A 25,525-nucleotide genomic window follows, 5' to 3' on the forward strand; every position below is an offset into this window, starting at 1 on the left:
AAAAATTCAGTTCAAATTATTTTGAAAAGATAAAATTATTAAAACCTGTAAACATTAGGAATTCTGAAATTCATTTCAAAGGAAGCATTTCAATTTTAAATGGCAAGTGCCCTAATCAGCAGAAATCTGATGAAACTCTTGTACCAAAGAAATCCCCAGGCCTTACTGTATCTAGGAAGCATTTGGTGTATAGTTATTTAAAACAACAATTATTTCCATACTAATTAAGACAACTAAAATTATAGATGTTTCATTTGTTTATGGCTAAATATGAAGCCAAATTCACCAAAATGGAAACACACAGCTATGGAAGCACCTTTATTACATTTCTGAATCATCAATGCCAGTAAATCTCCTAAATTTTCAACATTGTATTTCAAAACCTCTACACAGAATATCTTCATTTTCTTAGTAAAGAAAGAGTATTAAACACCGGATCAGATACTGATGCACCCACATTCTTTCAGATACTGAAGAAAACAGGCCTTGTCTACACTTGGAAACACATGTCATCTAAACAACATGTCAAACACTCAGTGCAGACAAGGACAAAACTGTGCTCTATATTACAGACAACTATACATATGGACCTAATCTAGGGTGCTACCATGATTGAATGGTGAGGTATCAAACATATGTCCTTTTCTTCACTGAGATCTAGCTCTCATTCAAAACTGTATTGTGTTTTTTAACACAGTATGTTTTTCTAATGTAGACAAGCCCTCAAAAGTTTAATGCTTTGTATATACATATATATATATATGTGTATACATATATATATAGACAGGCAAAGAACAAAATCTATATATTCCTCAAGTAAATCTGAGGCTTCTTTACTAACATTTGTTCTACCACACTTATAGAGCTGGGACAGAATCCTATATGAGCTGGATTTTGGAGCCCGAAAAAAAGTCTGAACTGCACAAAGTTTGAAGCTGTTCTATCCTTGCTTTAAATCTTAAAAAAAATCTAGCAACTGAACTTCACTTTAAAATATTTATCTGAGAAAAATACTTTCCATTTTATTCCTTTTCTCTGGGCTGACTTAAGAATCTAACATAGTATTTTCAAAGGTTAACTAAAACAAAAGATTAACAAGATTTTAACCTGTGAAAACACACATTAATAAAACAATTGTTCAGAGTGGACATCCGTATATATGTATGAATGTAATATAGAGGCAACATGCAAGATCATGTGCAACATTTTGGTGGTTTCGTGCAATATTGCACAATGAAAACAGTCTAAGGCTCTTAGTAATTTTTAAATGTGTACTCAAGTGTTGGCACAGCTTTCAGTTATTTCATGCTGACATACATACTACAGTTTCATATAGAAAAAACATATTACATATCCAAAGATTTGCAAAGAAGCAAGAATTTTCACAGTCAAACTAGTGAAGTGGTTGTAAAGACCATGAAACAGCTACTACAAATACTATCTTTAGATAACTGATTCTCCTTGACTGAAATACTAAATGGATTTGGGGATGAGGAGAGGAAATGATTATTAGTTTTCAGTAAAATGCTACCGATATCTAAATCTTATATCCTTACTTACCCAGTGTCCCACAATGAATAAAATCTGCCACTCCAAGGAGCAATATAACCTGAAAAAGAGAAGGAGGAAGAAAAACCTTTTTGCTGCCTAGGGTTTTTAAATGAAATAATTTTTCTACTCCCTCAAGTTATAACATAAACCCAAAGAAATTTTCATTGAACTTGTAATATATGTGAACCATACCTACTGCATTAGGCAGGCTATAAAATCTGCCAACCATGAAGCAAGCTGGTTTTAGAACACACTTACAGGATCACATTGTACTTGTTAAGTACAATCTGAGTATCAAGACACGCACACTTCCAAAAGTCAAAGCAATGCAATACTAAATATTTCTCAAATAATGTGACAGATAGCAAACTATACTCTGTGAAAGACTATGACAAAAAGAAAACATAATTGATAAGAAAGTATTTCATTTTTCTGAAATGTCAAAGCAGGAAACTGGGAACACACTATAGCCAAAACACAAACACTAGATGAAATACTGGTTTCCTTTTATTTCTCTGCTGGTGAATCTACTTGTAGCATGGAATACAAAAGCTGCTATTAGACACGCTGATAAGTTTTATGTATTATTTGATAAAACAAGGCTTTTAGATAAGTTGAATATGATAAGATGAAAAGAAACAGTACAATTATTAGATGAAAGATAAAAATTATTATTAAAAGTTTTTAGATGATTCTTAAATTTTTATTTCCACTTTTTTGCAATTGTTTCGGCTCCTCCTGAAGACAGATACAGACAAGAAGAAATAAGAGAATGTTAAATCCTTTCATTATTACCCAAGTTTTTGTGCATGACTCAGTAAGTCTTCCCTCTATCTTATATTCAAAATTAGTATAATCTGACCGAAGGGTTAGTTTAGTATCTAATTTAGACATTTAAATATTGTGGTTAACGTTGTAATACAAGACATATTTTCCCCTTCAGTCTTCAGATGAAATGATTGCTGCCAATCCACTACGTGCACATGAAGAAGGAGCTGTCAGCTGTCAGCTGTCAGGAAAATACTGGTTATGATCTTCTCTGGATGCAGACAGCCTTCACCTCAAGGTGCTGGAAGAGTTGGCCAACATGAGAGCTACCCATCATCTTCACCTGGGTCACGAGGGTGCCTGGTGCCTGGCTACTGCTGCACCTCCAGGCAAGGCAGGGAGGTATATGTGGGAACCTACAGGGCAGTAACCTGAGCTGCTGAAAAACCATGGAACACAGTCTCCTGAAATACATTGATAAATGTTTTCTTCATTGCTCATTAATAGCTGAAGAAGAATTGACAGGACAAGCAGATCATTTGACTGGTTGAAAACTGGCTGTCCTGACAAGCTCAAGGTAGTACACAGTGGGTTGGGGTCCAGCTGGTGGCTCATAGAAAGGAAAAATATCCCAGAGGCCAAAAGGATCTGTGCTAAATTGAAAAGAGTGGCAGACATGCCTTGTGGCAGGCAGGAATTCAGTCCAAAACCTGAAGCTCATTCTTCCAGATACTGGGATAAAGGGTCCAGATGTGGGCACCCTCTTCTGCAAGAGGAGTATTAAGAAAATCTAGTGAGGTCAGAGCGCTGTGAAGTGGTCAGGAGCCCAGATCACACAGCCTGTCAGAAGCTGAGGGAACAAGGCCTGTTCCAGCTGATGAAGCAGGGATACTGATCAGTGAATTTCAGAAGATGAAATCAACACTTCCCAAGAACTGCAGCTGAATACATATTTGGCTGCATGCTGAGATTAGAGGCCAATTTTCGCTTCGATACGCCAGTCTGAAAACTTTGCTAACTTATGCATGGAAAAGCAAATCAAACCACCATGTTTTAGAAGACTTTGAAACACACAGAGATGCAAAGAATTCTTTTGGAATCATGATATCATAAGTAGCAATAATAAAACTGTTTCTAAATAGTCCAAAATGTTGAAACAACTACGTCAGGCTAAACCAAATGTTGATCATCTGGCTTACAAGCTGTAAAGGTAAATGAGGTTCACATTTATTTACCTGTGTATGTCAAATAGATGACACTCAGGAATACAGTACCAGCAGCTAGTGAGACGCCCAAGAAGAACAATGTCTGAAATTCTTGCTTTGTTAATCTGTCTCTCAGATACTGCAAAAATGCATAAGCCTGCAGCAGTGCAAAAACACCTATGGAAAGAGGAAAGTTCTTGTTTTAATGCTCAAAAGCATTAAAACCTGTTAAAGCAACCAGCATGTTTGTCTATATTTGAATTGGAAAATAAAACATAGGGTACACTGTAACATCTAGAAACTAATGTAACATCACTTTCTGACAAATAACCTTTAACACTTAACGGGCATGACACTTGCAAGACCAGAAACCTCCAATGAGATAAAATATTCTAAAGGAGAGAATCCCCTGAAAAGCAGATTGGATTGATTGACAAGAATACAGGTTAACATACCTAGCTAGATGTAGTGAAAAATTAAGAGACAGACTTCAGGCAACACACAATGCTAATACAGAAATATATGCAAACTAAGCCACTGAATAAAACAGAAGGAATTAATGAAAGAAAAAACCAAACCAAGTAAGTATTAGTCAACTGAATTATATAAAGTTAGTGCTGAAACACCAGAATTCAATGGTGAACCACACACTCAAAAAGGCTGTTCAGAGTTTTAACATTAAACCCAGAACTTGGACATGGTATTTCAGTTATTATTCATTTCACAGTATATAGTCAGATCAATCCACTGATGAATCCTTTCAAAAGTGAAAGTTCAATGCTGGCTGGCAAAGCAATAAAACAAAAGTGTACTGTCTTTCTTCAAATTAACAAAGAATTCAAGGTACACAATGGAATTCACTAGGTCTGAACTCGTAGAGAAAGACAAAAATTCTATTCACTAAATAAATATAAAAAATCTTCAGAATCCAAATATGGCTAGGTAATTTTTTCTTCTTCCTTTATAGTCAGATTGTTGCAAGTCTCCATTTTGAAAGTATTTTTGTATTAAATTTTAATGATGGTCCCATCACTATCCAAAATACATTCTGGTAAGTGACTAAATGTAAAAAAAAGCCCTGGGGAATCTAACAAACTGAACTCGATCACACAAGCAGTGCATGCAGTTAAACTCTGTGTTAGCAGAGGTTATTGCTGTCAAGAAATCAAAATGTCTAACTGCCAACAACTATGGAAAAATCAACTTAAAGAAATAAAAAAAACCTCCAAACAAGATTGAAAATGGTTATTTTAAAATCACCCTCCTGATTAGTAATTTAAGTAATCTGTATTTAGCCTGCATTGAAAAATTACAGATTATCAACTCTAAAACCAAATGGCTCAGTAAAAACTGTGTTACCAATGTTTCAATTGTACATTGGAATGTTTCAATTGTACAACGTGTGATGGCAACATTGTATTGCAAACCAGCAGAGATTATCAATGTGTAAAATTCGTGCTTGTCAGAATGCTAATTGATCCAGTCTTATGGAAGCATTTTACCTCCATTAGCTCACACAAAAAGAGGATATTGTGTCAATTGGAAAGAAAATTTCCCAAAAGACACTAAATTGTACCTCTTTAACAATTTGCTTTGTTAGCCGGGGCTTTTTCTAATACAAGGAAACAAAGCTGCAAGTGTTTGAGGTTTTCCTTTGCTAAGGAGGCTGTTGGATGCAGAAGCTTCATTTTCTTACCTGCAGCTGCCATGTGTTCACTTGTTCTAATTGGCTGAAATCCCACAAAAGGTATCTGCATCGATAAAATTAACCCCACAATGTAGAAAGTGCTATATGCTAGGAAAGAAAAATGTGAGGAGAGGGGAAGAGAAAGATGGGAACAGAATTAATACACATTTGAAAAAGCATTGGCTCCATCTTCAGAGGAGTCCACCTTCTCCCCTAACTCCACTGACAGCAAAATAGAACTGTAGTATGCTAAATATTTCAGCCATCCTAATTACTTTTTTCTTCACTGACTAGAATAAAGCTGTCCATTGCAACCTATTTTAGTGGATGTAGCAGCATACCGTTCTTTCAAATTGCACTGTTTTACCTCCTCCTAAGAAAATAAACCATTTACCTAAGATTCTTCAGCTTGTAAAAAGTTTTCTCTTCCCATCTTGGTTTTGAGAGTCAGGGATGTAGAAAGAGCTCTCAAATAACAAGTGACATAGGAAGCTTTCTATATGAGGAGAAATTGAAGGGACCAGACCTCAAAAAAGCAAAACATTTGGGAGTCCACTACTTCTGTAGAAAATGCTAACAGGAACCATTGTTCTTTATGTAACACAAGAGTAGAGGGAAGGTGAGAAATTGAACAACAACAGAATTAAAAATTAATATTAAGCATATGAATTGATAGATCTGTATCAACCCTGGGGATTTATAACCCCAGAAAACAGAGGCCAAGAGCATCATTAATTACTATTATTAATATGAATCCTTATTGTATATGCATTAACATTCAAATACTTTATTTGAAAGGGGTTTTGATCCTCAATATTACAGGGCGAAGAAGAGATGGAAGGGGAAGATAAAAATACCAAATCTGAAAAGCCATGAGGCTGATTACATCTGAAGTAACCAGCCAACCTAAAGTCCAAATGTTCCTTCAGTGGCAAACAGCAATAATCCACCTGTCATATTTTAATACTCCTACAAATCCTAAACCACTATCTGGCTATGGATAACCTGGATCTTAGGAGGAGATCCCTGTTCTCATGGAGTCCTTGACTAATCTCCATGAGGTCAGTTCTGAGGAGTGCATCACTGAGCAGTGGCGTCACTTCCATAGCACCTATGTGGCCTTACTGATGGACTGTGCTCCCAGGGCACTGAGTTCCAAACCAGTCAGAAGGGATGGCTTATTCTTTCAAACACCTGTATAGCACAGCTTGGCCTAGCTACTCACCTATGCCCTCTTAAGTCACTGAAATGCATTTTTCCTGCAGAAAGCTCAATTTTTGAAGAATTTGCTACAACATAAATCATTTACTGTACCATGCAACTGTTACAACACTGCCATCCTGTGGAAGTTCAACGGTTGGCATAAATCACTACATTTCACATACGTTAGACCAATGTAAACCATAATTTTTAAGCCCAGTCTTGCAACTGCTATACTTGCTATGTGCACTGCCCACCCCCATCCCAATCCCTTCTTCCCACTTCTTTCAAAAAGATACAGAGTTCCTGATGCTGAAAAGATTTTAAAAAAAGGTAATTGACACAACACGACAATTTTTCTAGGAACTTAGAAACATCAGGACAATATATCATCACAAACTTTTAATGTTCCTTTATATTCTACAGTTTGCACAGTCTTTGCAGAAACAAGAAGTTAATTTAGATTCCTGCATGCTGTTCTTATGGTTATAACTTTGACCAACTCCAGAACAAAACCATTCTGACCTACTGTGGATAAAGTCATTTACAAAGAATTTAATTTGCAGTACACCACACAAACACAGGAAAGACCTACTGAAAAGCTTCTCAGGAGAGTATAATCATATACTGGCCACATACTTTCAATTAATGGATTACAATCACCAGAAAAAACCACTCAATCTGAAATTTTAGAACACTGAAGTAGTTGATGTAAATATATGCCTGTTCACTGTTTTAATGATAAAATACAAGACATATAACAAGGAATTATTGAAATGAACAAGGAATTATTGAAATGAATTCTTCCAGAATTTAAAACTGAATAAAGAGGTTATTCACCTCTCTGTTAATACACTGGAATTGTAAGCACTTGTTCATAATGATTAAACTAGAGGATCTGAATGAAAGGCACTGGCCACTGTCAAGATGAAAAAATGAAAGCACAGCTTGAGCTTTCAAATGGAGGTAGCATCATCACTGTTGATGCCAAATGGGTCAGAAGCTATCTGGCTAATAAAGTCATCCGCCTTCCAGCTCTAAAATATTTTTAAATTGGCAAACCCTTCACATTCTGGGATTTTTTACTCATTACACAATTCTGAGTTACATTCCCAGATATATCAATCAAGTCCCACTAACCTTTTCCTTGGTGTATGAACACTCTTATGAGAAATATATACCAGTAATCCACCACTATTTTAAAAAATTTGGTTCTGACAAATACTGTTCTTTACATTTATGTTATGTTGGATTAAACGTAACACAACCTTTATAAAATGGCTCATGCTAGCTTGAAATAAATTTAAACAACTGATCTAGAGATTAAAACCCCCAAAATTCTCCATAACAGTAAAAAGTATGTAGCTTTTACTAGCTTATTGTCAGCTGACGATATTTTTCAAAAGTTTTAGCTGCACATGGTAAGTTTTTTAAGAATTATAAGACTGTTTCAGGCACAATAGCAATTGTAACAGAAACTCCCCAAACATCTTTATTCTCCCTGCTTCAAGGAGCTTTTGTAAACTCTTCTCCCTATCTGAATAGTTTGGAGGTGAAGCACACTCGAATTTCCTCTCAGAAGTGCTTGAACATTCTTACCTGTTTTACAAAAACATCCTGTTAAACAAACCTAGAAATGACACAGTAATGTGAGATGTACAGACTTCTCTAGGGCTTCCCATGAAAGCTTAAATTAAGACAGCAGTTGCAATGAAACAGCAGAGCACTGATCACATTTTCATTCTGACAACTCCATGGCAGTACATATCCCTCACTGCTGAAGGGCAATAACATCTCAAAACGCTGCAGCTATTTACAAAACAAACATCTGCCAAACCCTTTAATTCCTATGATCTTGCAGTACTACTTTTCCCACATGAGTTCAAAGACTAGTTAATTTAAAGCTGAAAAAGCAAGAGCACCTATTCTTTATTGTTTCTGGCTACCATATTGCTTCAGGATTTTATAATTAGTTGATCTAATTTTCTCTTGCCTAATTCATAGAAATCAGAAAATGAAAATATTCAATAAAACAATTTTAAATGGAAAACAAGATAAATTACTTTCCCTTTAAGTTAGGAAGAAGTAGTTAATGAAGAAGTTAACTAATACTAACATTTCTAAGATGGGCTAGAGCTTCCTCTTTCTCTCTTTTTAAAATTTTAATGAATTTCCAATTCTTAATTGCATAGAGTAGCAAAGAAATATAGAAGCAATATTTATAGTTTTGATAACAAAAATTCAAAACTGAACTTGAATAAATTAAGCAATTGTTGTGATACATAATGGTTCACACATATGTACAATAAGTAATTTCTCTAGCAGGGACTAAAACAAAGCATTAAAAATAATTGAAAATACAAAGATAAAACAGTATTAAAATGAGGAATAAAAATATATTTACAAATAGGAAACGCTTTGTGATTATGCTTCAGCTCAGATTATGTTCTCCATCTACCTATGGTAAAGGCTTCACATTAAAAGTATTCCAGCTAACTTCTAAATGTCTGAATACCTGAATTGCTTACTAATTATTCCATTCACACACCTACATCATGGCCAACTGATTTTATTGGTAAAGTGTCAGTAAAAACAGTTTACATAGTATTTAAATGTCAGGCAAATCAATAAAAAAGTTAGGCTCCCAGGATCCCTATTCACACATTTCTGAAACTGGAAGGAAGGCTGACCAATTAATCCAATAAAATTTTAAGGATTCCCATGGAGTGGGCAGACTCTTACTGTACATACCTTTTCTCAGTGATCTAAAACTTACATGACTGCTCAAAATTTCTATATCTTTATCTAGATGTTTGCATAATTTCTGCTGTATAACATTTAAAAATACCAATTGTTTTATACACTTGGAAAAGAAAAAAATATAAAACATTATTAAAGGCACACATGTAATGCATATTTACAAGACATTAATAGGGTTCTTTTACATCAAACCAACCATTTTTCTTTCCCACGCACTAGAAAGGAAAAAATTCATTAGCAGCAGTGTATATGAAATTTTGGAAGTGTGAGTATATTTCAACTCCTTATTTCCATGTTGTAGAAAATAACTGACTATAATCAGTAATCAAATTAAAACCACTCAATCTGATATGCAATTGCTTAACACCCACTTGATACAAAACACATCAGTACAATAATTTTGTATCTCATGTTTTAAGTATTTGAGAATGACTTTGCAACGAACAGAACTTACCAATGTAGACTCTCCTGCTGTATCTCTGCATCAGCAACAGAACAAACACATGCAGTGGAATAAGGTTGATGATGAAAACATAACCACCCCATGCAGAGACCTAAGACAAATGGAACAGGAAATTAGATCTGAAAATATCTGCAAGTTCTTAGGACAGCCCATGGTGGATTGATACATCTTGATGGTCTAACAAGAAAACACATAGCCCATCTACACAAGCAGTCAGAACTACTACTAATACCACCAGAATCCTTCTCAATATATACTATAAAAGAAAAATAAACCACAGCAAAGCCCCCATATCAGAGGTGTTTGAAATGGGCCGACAGAATTCCTAGGCTACCCCTCCTGGATCTCCTTCCAAGCCAATCTGGCTATACTGGCAAACGAGAATGTCATGCTGGAGGCTTTTCCCAGCGGTGAAGGCTGTAACACAAGGCAGTGGAAGGATCTGTAGGGCCATGACCTGGGCTTTGATGATCTTTGTGGGCCCTTCCAACTCAGGATATTCTATGATCTCATGTAGGATCCAAAACTTTCTTTTGACAAATGCCCTTTCTGCCAAGGACAGGGAACATTATCTCCAGTTAGAGAGGGGAAAGGGAGCAAGGTGCATCTCCAGGAGCAAAACTCTAGGACCAGAGCAGCCAGTGCAGGCTGCAGTGTAGGGAAATGAACAAAAGGAAGAGTATGGATGAACATGAAAGCAGGACTGAGCACTGTGGAATGATATACAACAATATTACAGACATTGCAAACCTGTGGCAACGAGAGCTGTTGAGAAGGACTGGTGTACTTCGAACTGAAACACTACAGTGTTATTAACAGATTGCTGGTTTAGGTGAGGATTTAATGAGCTATCATTACAATGTGCTATCTAAATTTCTAATATACTTAGAAAGGCTCATATTGACTAGACAGTCTGCATTTTAACATGTCCTCTTGTCATATTACAGTCTAGACTTCTCCCATATGCAGCATGCCTAACCTAGATCTTCATTTTTAGCATGCAGTAGCTAATGTGGTTTTCACTTTAATTGTACTTTAGGGTTTAGATTCCTGTAGCTATTTTTAAAGCTTGAGAATCCAAAAAGAAACCCAAATGACTATGTTCTATAGAACAAATTCTGAAAAAACCATGAAGCCAAGATTACTGTCCTTTCACACTAATACTACAAACCCCAGCATTTCAAAATTTATGGTAAGCAATTCAGGCAATGTGAAACAAGTAGAATAAAATAATCTGAGTTCTCTAGTGATTAATTTCCGATTATCAAAATCCTAGTGCCTCATTACTTGTATGAAGTATCATGTTTTACACAGGTAAGTTTATTTAATGGGAGAAAACACGCACCTGAAGACAGGTAAGATAGAGTTCAAACATGCAAATAGAACACTGTCAAATTCAGGGAAAGTTTGAATGAAGGAGGTCACAGTTTGCATGGGCCAGAGACCTGCATCCCTAATTATTAAAATATGAACCCAAATCTAAGCACTGAAAATTATACTGAAGATGCACTTGGGAACTTTTTAAACAAAACTGAGGCATCCTCACAGATTAGCAAAAGAGTGGAGACATGCTATTACTCCTACAGGATTGCTTCAATGTAAAGCTTTCTTTTATTTTACCTCCTTGCCATGAAAAGCCATATGAAGCAGAAGCTGATGAAGTAAAACAAAGGCTAAAAACAGAAATCCAAGGAGAAAACACCCTTCTCTATATTTAATCCAATGCAAGGCTATGAGTCAAATTACCACAGTGAGTTAGGTACATTATAATGCAGATTTAGTTATCAGAAAAGATTTGTCAGTTCATGCAATATCCATTCTCCTTTCAAGCTGTTATACAAACTTCCCATTCAAGGACTGACTCTTGGGACCTCAAAATTGTGATTTGATTTAACTTCCAACTTACACTGAAAACGACTAATTCCATCAGAGAAAGACAAATTATTACAATGTAACAAACAGTACAATTATGCTTTGCCTTAAAAATTTACTCAAGCAAAATATCTAGGAGGGCAACTCCGCAAAATTCTTTCCAAAATGGAAATACAACGTAGGACATCACCTATGTGGGATGAAGTAGATACAAGCAATAAAATCTATCATCTAATCACTGAGATGTGGAGCTAAGCTCCAGATGAATCTGAACCTTTCATGAACTGATAGAACTTGAAAGGAAAGTAACAGCACCTCCCATTTACATTCAAGGCTTGACTGTCATGATGACATTGATTCTTAAGTTCTGATACCATGTACACACATGATCACATACTCTCACAATCAATCACTCTCACATACAACTCCCCACACCAAGAACCTGTTATTGTGTGATTTTTAGCAGTAAAATTATGAAAGTATTGTATTTGTTATTTGTATGTTTATGAAGGCACCTTTAGAGAATCTTACCAATAAACTGGCACAATAGAAAAAAATACTGTGCTATATAAATATAAAAATTCAAAAACTTACTTGCAGCTTTTGTACTGGGCCTAAACATGTACCAAAGCTACAAGACTTTTTCACTACAAAAGCTATATAAACAGCAATGCTGTCTATAAAGAAGTGGCTCTATATTAAGCAATGTGACAAAAAGGAGGAGAAATGGAATGAATATATATACTCTTGACAAGAAATAGCTATCTTAGCCTCTTTGGTCACAAACAAAAGACTATTATCTCCTGTATTACTGCAAAAGTCTCTCAGGAAACCAAATGGACATTAAAGCTAGAGGAAAACTAGACAGCATCCAGACAACCTTTGAATTAACCTTGACTTTAGGGTACATAAACCAATCCAGAACCTCCTTATTTTTGCAAACTTAGTTACCCGATGGTAGAAAAGTAGTATTTGAGACTTCAATCTTAATTGTCACCAAGCAATTAGCCTGGCTATCCCAGCACTGGTGACTTTGAGGATAATTTATTTTTCTTACAGCCACAAAAAGTTTATCAGTTAGGGGGAAAAAAACCCATGTTTGACTCAAACAAGAGAATTCTTAGTGTAATGTTTCAGAAGATGGAGGAGGGGGAAAACCAGTTCCCTCCATTTTTCTATTATTTTATCTCTTCATGTTTACTACTGTTTTCCCCCTTTGTCAGCCCTTAGGAAAATCTCTGCAATAGCCTTCATTTTCATAGATTAAGAATGAAAAGGGCACTTATGATCATTTATTATGACACTGAAGTCATTCATCAGTTCTGATGGTAAGCTTTACTTTATGGCATAATTATATCCATAGAAATAGCTTTCAAAATTATAAAAATGTAACTTTGTCCTCACATTCTAAATATTCTGCATTATATTGCAGAATATTCTGCATTATAGTAATGACACACAGAAACATTAATATTAAAATTATACCTTAGTTTACCTGTACCCAAATAAAAACCCAACTGAATCAGAGCACCTATTCACAGCTTGGGAAAAATTCGTAAGTAAAGTTATTATAGTTCCTTTTCTTCCCCCCACAAAAAATGCTTTAATCATGTTGATTAAAGTACTTTACCTCTACATACTATGTTGTTTAGTCATATATCTAAGGTTTATTAACAATACAAAGCAAGAATTTTACATTATGGCTCCAACAAAGATGAAAATATCCGTCTTCTCTTCTTTGTCAACATATGGATTATGTAAATTACTCAAACAGTTTAGCTATTATATATATAAAAGCCTTACCATGTAAAAGTAGGATAGACAGCAGCAGATTGTCCAAAAGACTGACCCAGTTTTCACAGACTTCACCTGGAAAAATAAGCAAGTCTTTATGGATGACAAATCCTGAACAATACTCTAAAGTTTCATCCCAAAACAATTGTTGAGAGAACTTCTTTAGCCTGCATCAAGTTATATTTGATGCTTCTGAACTGATGTCCATAACGTTGTAACACAAATGCAATTCTTTCACACACAAAAGGAGGTTAGGTGTATTTCTCTAGTAAAAGCATACAATCCAACTCTCTGCCTTACGATCTGATGTAGAAAGGTAGTTGCAATGGCTGTGTGCTACTTTCTCTGAGATGTTAGAGCACTTTATAATTCTAAGTGAAGACCATCCCTGCCCTATTTTGTCCGGCATCTGACCCAACTCTGCCATTACAGACAAAAGAGCTATTCCAAAAAATTCACTTAAGGTTAACAAGAGCATCCAGATACTACTAAAGGTTTAGCAGGATCCAGAAACTGCCCCAAGAATATGAATTTGTCTGAAACTGATGGGGGTGACTGTGGTGAGGGAGAACAGGAATGAAGAACAGACATTAAAAACGCTAGAAAGTTGTCTATAAAATGTACTTGATTCTACAAGAGTTCACGCAAACATTATTTATTGCACTCTGCAGTTTAGTTAAATATGAATTCCATGAGAACAGATAACTGCTATCATATCTCAGTTACTCTAAAGTAACAACATAAGTTGATTCTATTATTGTTATCAAACACAGCACACCTTTCCAGCTGCAGCTTATTCTAAAACCAGATTAAAAAAAACTGCATTTAAGTAACACCAGTCACTCAGTCATGAAAAATTCAATTCTCTTTCATTATATTCCTATCAACTATATCCCAAGTTTGAAATATTCCAAAGCTACAACATTTATGAATATGCATCTACTTATGAAAACCAGAACTCTTGACAAAATTATGGAGAAAGTTGTAGTGACCATGTATTTATACAGAGCCCTCTAAATGAAAAGTGCAGGCATTCCAGAATACACAAGAGACAGTACCCTACAGCGTCTGTGCTGAATTAACAATATAGTTATGCTATTTTTGTTATTTCCAAAGAAGGTTCAACAGTCCAGAAATACTCTAGCTTCCCTAAACTCCTTCCTGCAAATCTACTTTACGAATGAAATTCTACACAGATTAAGGAGAGGCAGACATGCTGCTTGCTGCTTTAGCAAGCAGGCAAAATAAAAGACATTAGACTGGTTTTTTAAGCACACAAGAAACACTAATATCTGACTGTAGACAGCTTTGACAATTTAATTTGGATACTGAACTCAAAGCCCAGACACTCCATACAGTCAAAAGTCTTTCCAGAAGACAATTCAAAACACTCCATATTCAGAGTCTTTTGCTTTTCACCAGCTATATAAGGAGGCTAATATTTGATGCACACAACACGAACACCTCCAAAACGAAAAACAAACAACCCCTCTGTTTGCTTTAAATTTCTAGACTCATCATCATTTTTATTACTACTACAGGACACACATACTTCAGTGGAACTGTACTTTTACACAGCAAACTGAAGAGCATGATTATGGAGTGGTGCAGATCATGTGACTTCTCAGTACTTGCCTAATCAAGAGCCAAGGGGAAGAGGGATGAGAGGGAGGAAAATAAGAATTCAATGGATTCTAAGAAAAAATCAGTCATTTGGTTGGAGGAGGAACCAAAAAACCTTTCCAAAGCAAAAGACTCAGCAATTACTTACCCATAAATAGTATGTGAACTGCAGTGCAAAAATAGCTATGCCTTCATTGTCAAAAGATCCTGCTACTGATCGGGATATGTAACCTGGAACTATGGCGATAAAACAGGCAGCTAAAAGCCCTGCTCCCTGGTTCCACAGTTCTCTGGTGAGCAGGAAAGTAGAAATAGCTGTAAGGCCGCTAAAAACTGGTGCTAGAAACACACATACATCTCTTATATGGACTGTCACATTAAGCATATTTAAAATCCAATGTATAAGGCCTGCTGTCACCATCAGTCCTGGGTATACCTAAATGGAGATAAAAAGCAAAACAAACCAGAACACTAGGTTATTACAGAAAACTGTCATGGTATGCATGTTTACATAGAACTTGCAATTAAACAATAATTTTTAAGCTGATATAAGCAGTGAGTATTAGCATAGGCTAACAGAATTAGTACTACTTTAATCATGTTTTGACAACACCACTGAATACCCTAGGCTCTTTTAATTTTATCCAAATGCTAACAATAACATACAATCTACTTCATAAATGAATGAGCAGCATACAGATAATATCCCATCTCGCTTGACATTTATCATATAATGAAAACAATTTGTCATTAAGGTATAGAAGCAGAAACCAAAAACTGCAACAGAATTTCAAGCCAGCTACCAGTTTTAAGGAAATGAAAAAACAAGCCCCAAAAGCCTAAGACATCAAGAAGAAACTCAAAATTTCCCAGTCACATCCATTTTCCTTTAAAATATACCAAGCTATTCTTTCACTTCTTGGTCCCAACAGGGAGAGAAAATGTCCTTCAATAATATTTAATTTTTTAAAAATGAAAAGTTGATGGTCAGTCAATTGAATATTACATTTTTGCAAGGTATCTATAGACATCTTTGGATACGAAGGATTAAACAAAGTCCTGTAAAAATTGAATTAAGATGTGCTCCAGGAAAGGTAGCATAGACTTACTCAAACCTATTGAATCCACCATAGAACATTAGAAAACTTTAGAATATTCTTAATAGGAATTCCACCCTCCCATATTTATCAGCATTAGAAAAATCAGTACATCCTAGACAAGTTAATATGTACTTCACCTGCCTTAGTTTCTTTCAAAAACTAAGAAGGACATTGTACTAAATTAAATTAACAGATTCCCCTGCATATATTTCAATTCTTTTTCTTAAAAGGTTTTATTTTGTATAAGACAGGTATGAAAAATATGCACTTAAATGTTGCATAAAGAGTGTCCAGTATCTCTAAGATACTACAACAATGGTGATCTAACTGCTATAAAACACTTGTAAATGCCTTTAAGTGCTATATACCAGCATTAAAGAGCTTTAATAAACTTTCACACATTAAGAAGCACACAACTGCATTACTTGGTGTTACTAAAGCTATTCCAATGAATGATATTTGCATTTTGACTTGATAACACTGTTTTGTACACCTTTCCTGTCTTGTAACTTGCATTGATACCAATCTTAACTAGTCCTGATGCTCTGTACTGGTGCCACACTGATATAATTTTACAAGGGCTTCTCCCAGTGAAATCCTAACTTTTTTCAACACATACATGAAGTCTACTCAGCATACATAATTGGATTAAAACTGTACCTTAAGAGATTTAGGTAATGATTTTTTTTAAATGGGTTTTTTAAAAAAAATGTTTTTCCTGTTTTGATTTCATTTAGCAGAATTGCAGGAGCCATAATACCCTTATTATTACTTATTAGAATTTCATATGTAAGGAAGTGTATTTCTTGATCACAATGTGCTACTGGATAAAGACCAAGGCATGTTGACTTCCTTAGTTTCAGCAGCTAAAAATGAAAAACGTCTTGATATTCCCTCTGCAACAATCTGACAATTAAAAGCCTTTTTTATTAAGATTCTCCTTTCATCAACATCACATTTGTATTGAAAGTTCAAAAACCTCCTGAAAAGTCACCTTTATTTATTTTTTACTTATTTAATTGATTTTATTTTAATAAATGTATTATTACAATACTTACAGTTCCACCTACTATTCTTCCTAGTGGATACCATGCTCTTTCATCAAACCAATTTAAAAATTCATAAAAGCCATGAGATGCAAGATGATGTGTTGATCTATAGTTAAACCTAGAAAGAAACAGAAGGTTAAGATAAAAATCAAGAGCTTTAGCATCTCATTTACTATGTAAGTACAATGGTCCTCTCTCAACCTGCAGAGTTTTAAAGTAAATTACTAAGTTCTCAGCTACTAACTACTATATTTTCTTCACTTCTACAGCCAGTACATATACTACAGACGACAGTTTACGGTGAGTTCATTTTTGAGCGTAAACATGAAAATGTTTCTTTCACTCTGATACAATACTCTGGTTATTTTTGTTATTCCTTTCTAAAACTACTCATTTTCAACTACAGTCTATCACATGCAGTCAAAGCAAGACTCCCATTCTGAGGCAGGCTAGCTACACGTGCAGCTGCCCTACTTCATGTAAAACTGACAGGTGACTCAGTAACAGGCAACAGGAATCAGTCTGTTTGTTCACACTATCAAACCAATGGCCTTCTTTCAATCAGTAAGAATTTACACAATGTAGAACCTCTGTAAATGAAGTTTTGTCTTCAAAGATTGTACATTCTCTGCTGCAGAGAATTTCTTGTACAACAAATGGTCTCTCATGCACACCTTCAGTTCAGCCTTCCACACTGTATAAAAACCATTAGAAAACACCAAGAGATTGCTATTAAGGCATTCATTTTCCAGCTTCCTGGCACAAAATATCTCAAACATCTGATAACAAAACTTTTAGGCTATTAAAATGTCCATTAGTTCCTGAAATTAGGTATCAGGCTGAAAGAAGCACTACAGTGCATGTCATCCTAAAACACCAACTCTTTCATGATTACTCATTCAAAGGCCAAACTAAAAAGGCTACAGATAATGAGAATGTGAAGCTTTGTAGAGAAAGTTTAGGTAGAGAAAAGCCTGGGCGAACACAGCTTCTAAAACAAATAACACTCACAAAGCCAACCCTTCTAATAGATATTCTAAATGAATTTCAGTTAACCATGTGAAATTTGTAAGTTAAAGAAGTATTAAAAGATTTTATCCATTAGTTAAGTAGAAGTTCAGGTGACTAAATGGAATACTACTCCAGACAAAAGGTTAGATGGGCAAACCACCACGAAAGACTTCCTAAGACACTGCTAGAATTCAAGCCTGGAAAAGACAGTGTGTGTTTTTCTTTTTATCTATTTTATGGAAGAACCCCTTGTGTCAGAAATACGCATCCCTTCTGACAAAAATTTTAAAACTAATTCAAATTCTTTTGCATATCTAGGATTCCCAAAATATCACAGGTTTACTTTGAACCAATTCATTTCCACAGAATAAAGCTAAGGTTATTTAAGACTGCAAACCCCATCAAGTTCCTAATTGTTTAATCAGTACAAGTAGTATCTGAAATAAAACCACATTTGAGGTCATGAGCAGATTCTTCATCTACACAGTGGAAGAACAAAAAACTGAAACTCAGGTTCAGATGTCAGCAAATTTGCATGTTTCAAGTGTCTGAACTATCACAGCATCAGTCAAATGATATTAAAAATAAGTAAATAACAGAGTGAAGTACTTTCAGGAACACTCTCTCACATCTGTTAAATAAGCATTTATATAGGATACATTAACTGATAAAACTGTGGGCTTTCAGAAGTCATTAGTCATGTTTATATAAGAAAATTCACACGAACATCAGTCATTCTGACCTAGAAATCTTTGATTCAAACAGCAATGTGACATTGGTTTCCAATAAGCCTACAACTATTCCCGTTTGACTAGATTTCTAAATATTAATTAATTCTCCAGTTCTGAACTGTCAACTCTAATGTGATTTCTGAAATGCTGTACCTGTAAAATTAGCCTCTTATCTTAGGACAGCAAGGTCTATTGTTAATTTGTTTAGTGCCAAGTGCCTGCAGTATGGTATGTAACAAATCAGGAGTTTCATATTGCACAGGACACACAGAATCCATCCAGCTACAGACAGGACGGAAAACACTGAAAACCCACTGAATATTGCTATTCTAGAACTTCAAAATAGGAACAAGTAAGATATTTACTAACATGAATTACTTTTGAATTTTTCAATCATGACTCAAACTCACAGAGGCTACAAAAGTTTGACTGATGTTTACTTTTACAGCATCAAAAGATTAGTTAAACCAACGAAATAGGCAAGAAGAATACATATTGACATTCTCCTCATGTTTCCAATTAGCAAAGCTTCGTAACTGACTTCAGAAGGATGCGAACAACTGTCTTGAGCTTTGGCAGCATCCCATTAAGTCTTTAATAAGAATGAATTACCACTCAGAATTGAAACAACATAACAGCATTTTACTTCTACCACTTCAGAGGTAAGAATTTAATCTTCCCTCCTAATATACTTGTAGACAGACACAATTCTATTAGCCCTTCTTCCAAAAAAGTGATTCTTTTGCCACAAGTGAAAGCTTGCAGTGACAGCTGTGCATGTCTTTGCAGCAGAAATTACAGGCAATACTGTGGCATATTGTGAGAAGACCTGTGAGAACAAGAAACAACCTTCTAAACACAAAAACGAAAACTAAAAATATTTAGAAGCTTAATTCAACACCTCACTTTGACTTAAAAAAAAAAAGTGCCCACCACCTCCCACTAGGGGTTACCTGCAAACAAAAATAAGTTAAAATGCCAACATAAACCTATGCACACATCAGGAAAAGGCTGCTGTGATGCTGCATATCAAAGACAGCTTCAGGCATGGACAAACTGGCAGCAACGGACAGTGCACCAGACAAAAGTCTAGTTTGTCACTCATATGATGATGCCAGTATTAGGCTCTGATATCACTTAGCCCTTCACAACACTTTTTTAGGGGCAAGCCTGAACCTTGTGAAATTGCTCTCCTTTAAGCTAGGACAGAGAGCGCTGCTAACAAACACCGAGCATCACAAGCAGTCACACCTCCTTACTATCTTGGTACTTTTCAAACTGTGCTTAAAATGCAGCACTGTGGTATTGTATTTCCACTGCAATGCTATCGCAGAACCTGCAACTGTCTATAGGTTTCACAGGGGTGTTAAACAGCCCTGGAAAATATTAGAAAAACTGCCATCTTTGCCTACACCTGCATCTGGAAGATTCAGGGTCTGCAGCTGAGGAAGGAATCAGAATGGAGGCAAGATCAGCCACTGCTGGGTAGAGGTTGCATGTCACGTTTGCAGGTCACTGCCTACCCCAGTTCTTCCAGTTACAGCAGCAGCAGCAAGAAGAGGTGGTATTTAGGGTTTTTATCCAGCCCTCCTTCTGACCTACTCCATCTTATTCAAGGAGACACTGGAACTGAAGTACACTGCTGGTTGCACTGATTATACAGTATGCACCATGATGTGACAGAACCAGAGCGAAGGACAGGATCCCTTTTCTGCCACCCTCAACCCTCACATCCATCTGATTTTGAGGTATGGAAAGAGATTACCCATTTCCCAAGATTCCCTCTCATCCTCCCTCACCCCCTTGAGGCAAGTCAATTTGAAACAGACCTGAGAAGAATAAAGAACAAAATTATGTGAAGCACATTTTAATTAAATACTTAGCTAGAAAACCTAAGCGAAATATTCAAGTTCTCAGTCAATGCTCTAAAGAAGATACACACTTGCTAAGATTCAGCTAAGGGCCTGACACCAGGAAGCACTGACTTATTTCAGTTGATGTTCTAGGGGGAAAAGTGATGTTCTGCTGTTCCCCCTGCCTCTTTCTGTCATGTCTGTAGTTTGAGTTATTTCCTCCTCCAAGCTAAGCTTTAAAGGAATAAAGAATCCTAAGTCTTTGTACATTTCAAAATTTAAAGTCTCAACCACCAAACCAGGCTGGTATTGTAGTCTGAACATTGAGGGGGATGCTCTAATGATCACCTAAGTGCTCTGTGTACTGTACCATTAATTTCATGACACTGTTGGAGATACCTACATTACAGCTGGTTCAGTAGACAACTGGAGGTAAGTTAATAAAAATACAGTTCTCATTTCATATATTTTAACATAGAACAGAGTATAAGCAGCAACTGCAAAATAACTGAAACAGAGGCATATTTTTTAGTAGCAACATTAATTTAGTAAGCTTAACTAGGCAACTTGCAAAGCAAAGCCTGTGAAGTTTTCACTTATATATTATTCACTGTTAATACATAATCTTCACTATCTGTTCATGCTTAGGTTTGATTTTTATTCCTTGCTATGAACTGCCTTTTTGATGACACAAGGCAATACTGTAGGATAATTACTTAATGCTAGTCACAGCAATCACTCTCTATCCAGGAGCTACAGAATTCTCCAGCACTTCACAGCAACAATTACTGCTATATTTATAAAGAGACATCTTTGACGTTCCTAGGTTTAGTATTTCCTTGACAAAGTACTATTTAAGGTGAGTATTAAAATAAAATTCAACGTACTGAGAAATAAGAACATATAGAAAAGAATAGCACATGTACGGCAGTGAAGTTACTTCATCTACATCTTAACAACACTTAAGGCAAATTACACTGACAGCAATGGAATTCATTTGACCCCTCGATTCCAAGAGAGTGCGAGATCAGTGTGTTGCTTCTTACAGGAATGGTGACTGTCTAAACCCCAATCAATTTCATGCTATTATTGCCCCATCATCTAGACTTTTTATCCAGCATTTTACAGCCATCTGAGAATATGTAATCTCCTTACAAGCAGAATCTGTTGAAAAATTTCAAAGCCTTCAATTATAAAGGCTTCTGTGCTTTAAGTCTTCAGCTGCAGATGCACAAAATTTTCACATCTGCAAACTCAGAAAAATGACAAGATACAAACTGTGAACATTACAAGCTATAGGAGTAATTCTAGGAGTCAGTTTTTAATGCAAATGTAGATTACAGAATCAATTTGGTTATACAGAATCTAATTAGAGATGGCAAGTGTAGATTCTTGAAAAAGACAGTTGCAGATTGACTCCATATCCGACATATTCTTTGCATCCAAAGGAAGAACATATTCAGCAGCACTTTATAGAAAATCTAATGAGAAACTTCAGTAACTTCCATTGAAACAAAGAAACATATATACAGTATTCCAACTTAAATTTTAAAACACCTGCTTGCCCACAGACTATACTACAAACACAAGATCCTGCAAGTCTCATTCTGAGCTCTGTATCTGCAAATGAGCAATTAACGCACTGAATTCTGCTTAAGGTTTTTAAAATGGAAGTGTAGAACCAATCAATCACATAATGAATTCAAGGCACTAAGGAAGTCTTTCTTATCAGGAAAATTCTTATTTGTGTTGTGTTTATAACCTTGGTAAGTATGTGTGGACATTTAAGCCATTTTCAAATAATCAAGATTAGAACTTTGGAACAGCAATACCTACAGGAAAAAGTACTTATGACACATAAAGAGCCTTTCCTGGTCCCCACAACCCAAACCTAAGGTGTTAAACCTCACAATAAGCCTGAAGAAAACATACACCAACCTCTACCTCTCTCATGTGTAAGAACCCATGAGATAGAGGGTGGTCTTCTGTTTACCTGAGCCAAAACTGACAACTCTGCAAAATGGAAGAACCACCAGGCAATTTTATTTCAGAAAAATCTCACATTCATTTCTTTTTAACTTACATTCATGTCAGTGGAATGGTTTTATTAGGTCCTAAGTCTAATACATACATCATATAATTAATCCCTAATTAGGACATCATACATACATACATACATACATATATTTTAAGTCCTAATGTGACCACCAATCTTTCAATCTTTTTTCTCCTGGAATTTCTCTGGATAGATATCTACTATGGTTTTAGGGGAAACTGTTATCATTTGGCACACCCAAGCTTCTGTACCTCACCAGACAACAACCACCCAGGGATCATGAGCACATGAACCCTACCCCATCTTTCATAAGGGACACAGAACAGGTTTGCACAGTTCTTGCTAAACTTGATTGAAAGACGATTGCTAAGACAAGTCCACCAGAAAGAAAAAATAAAGGCTTTGACTGATGCAGACTGATGGTTTTACTGGGTTAAATATGCAATTTTTGATTGATTAGTCTTTACATTTTTATATCAAAATATCTGGATATGTAATTACTCTTAGCATTCTGAGATAATATCAAGTATTTGTGATAGCTACTGAGACTGCCCTACACTTAGAGGCTCAAATGATCTGTAGGGGTTTTGATACAAGTAAGGCCATTTGAAAAGAGAAATACATGTCCTTCAAGCTGACTGTCAATCACAAACCTTAGAAAAAAGAATTGGCAGCAATACTGCCATTCTGAGTTTCCTCAGGTTCAAAGTTGGCCATGGACCTGCTTCTGATTTCAGATTTCACCCCCTCAGAAAAATGTGGCAAAGGCTCCCTTGTTATACTAAACTTAGTAAGAGTGATGACGCAACAAAATGGCAAGAAGTTTTGTAGTGATGTGGCCACCTAACTTCAAAAACTATGGAAATTTTGAGTCAAAGGAGAAAGAAATTCCTGTCCCTGGAATCCAGCTGAGAAACAAAACTCCTTTTTGTAACATCTTTAGAATAATCCCTGAAGGTAAACCAGGAGAAAGCCAAGTTAAAAAAAAAGGTGGATGACACAATCAGCATGGCACACATTTTTTCAGGCCCAATACTCAACTAAGCTCAATGGAGATCCCGAAGAATACCAGAATGTTTATAGAATAACCATTAAGAATTACCATTAAGAATATCAGAATGTCCCCAATGTGTTTAAGAAGGATTACAGCCTTCCCACTGCCACTACTTGGCATGGTATTTTCCCTGCCTGCAATAGGATGTTACGCTTAGCAAGTGCTAAAATCAGGAACTGCATGCTGCCAGTAGCTTAATGATAAAAAATTCTACAAGGAGCATACAGTCACTCAGCTTCTTCAGAGAACCCAGGGCACCTCCAGTATTTTTGCTAACAAACTGTGAGCTTTTCAGAGCACTCCATGATCACAATTTGTATGTTTTCACACAATATACCACCATCTGAAACCACGGTATGCTTCCCATCACCACTGCAGTGGGCGTGTATCTGTCTACAACTTCAGATGCTTCCCCTAATGCCTATTAGGTTTTCTGTTACTTTTTCTTGGTCTTGCTTTTGAACTATTCCATATCTCAAGGAAAATTATTATGAAAGGCATTTGTTTTATCAATATTAAAAGGCATACTTTGCCAGTGAATTTTAACATTCATAACATGTAACAACATTTTAGACCTAAGAAGAAAGCGATGATGACATTTTTCTTGGGACAGTCAAAATTCTCAAGAGGTTTCAAAGACAGGATGGAAACAGAATAATTTGAAATTTTTACAGGCAAAAATGGAATGCTTGCTTTCTTTTTTATGGATGGACATACACTTTACCCCAGATACCACACTACAACTGGCGTCCAAATTGATGACAATGTTGGCTCTGTACCTTTTGACAGCATCAGCTTCTTGAGAGGCATCAATTCTCTCCTCAATACAGTATTAACTATCACAAACTCAAAAAACCCTATAGTGCTATGTTTGTTTCTTTCTAAATGCTCTTGGGCTACTCTGTGGCACAATAAGCCTTGCATGCTGCAACTGGGAAAGCTTTGCATCAAATTCAAGAATATGTTCAAGAGGGTGTTTTTCCAGATCAAATTTGTGCTGTACTTGTTTTAAAAATGATGGAAACAGCTTAACTCCAAGGTCTTCTAAGTTAAAGGCTGATACATGAGGATCTGCTTGGCAGGAAGGAATTAAAAGGCTATTAGATGAACAATATATTTTAAGAGCAAAATATCCATGCTATGAAAAATATGGTACTAAAAATCAGTGAGGTAAACATGACTGCTTCATGAGAAGTAACAGGGAACAGAGGCAGCTAGCTCCAAGCCACTTTTTTCACCGTCTCCTAGTATAGAAAAGCAACCTTTAACACCTAAATAACTACACTGGACTCCTAATTAAACTGATCCCAAAAATATCTGCTATCTTGTAGCAAGACCTAGTATGTGTGCAGAAGCAAATAATAACCTTTGTAACAGTCTGAAATACAGAGTACAAAAAAGGAAATTTACTGTTCATTGCAGGTACTTCAATTATATTTTAACTTCTTGGAAGTATGTGGCACAGCCTTCATCTCTATTACAAAATAAAGTCACGTATATGCTGCAACGCTGTGGCAATTGAGAAAGTACCAGCTACACCCAAAATGCATTTGAACCAACTTCACTTCCCATTAAGTGAAATTTAAGAAATCAGTTTGGATGCAAGATGGCCTGGCAAACTGCTTCTACCCTGTAAAATAGAAGACATGGTAAAAAGTAAACAGGACCCTTAGAAAGGCTCCAGATTCCTCACATCACAGATGATATTTAAGCAGTGACAATCTTACTTCTGGCAGAACATTTAAACA

At 35.8% G+C, this 25,525-nt stretch overlaps 1 protein-coding gene across 1 annotated transcript in view; it reads right to left on the minus strand.

Moving 5' to 3' along the window:
* The window catches only part of STT3B (STT3 oligosaccharyltransferase complex catalytic subunit B), a 50,953-nt gene that overhangs the window by 11,323 nt on the left and 14,105 nt on the right, over positions 1 to 25,525 (minus strand). The window contains exons 2-8 of the mRNA XM_084218449.1: positions 17,082 to 17,190; positions 15,072 to 15,359; positions 13,310 to 13,375; positions 9,626 to 9,725; positions 5,221 to 5,319; positions 3,555 to 3,701; positions 1,561 to 1,609 (exon numbers count right to left, since the gene is read on the minus strand). Of these exons, the coding sequence (XP_084074575.1) occupies positions 1,561 to 1,609; positions 3,555 to 3,701; positions 5,221 to 5,319; positions 9,626 to 9,725; positions 13,310 to 13,375; positions 15,072 to 15,359; positions 17,082 to 17,190 (858 nt within the window). The remainder of the gene's footprint in view (positions 1 to 1,560; positions 1,610 to 3,554; positions 3,702 to 5,220; positions 5,320 to 9,625; positions 9,726 to 13,309; positions 13,376 to 15,071; positions 15,360 to 17,081; positions 17,191 to 25,525) is intronic.

Source organism: Fringilla coelebs, assembly GCF_963513975.1.
Source record: "Fringilla coelebs genome assembly, chromosome: 1".
Lineage (NCBI taxonomy): Eukaryota > Metazoa > Chordata > Aves > Passeriformes > Fringillidae > Fringilla > Fringilla coelebs.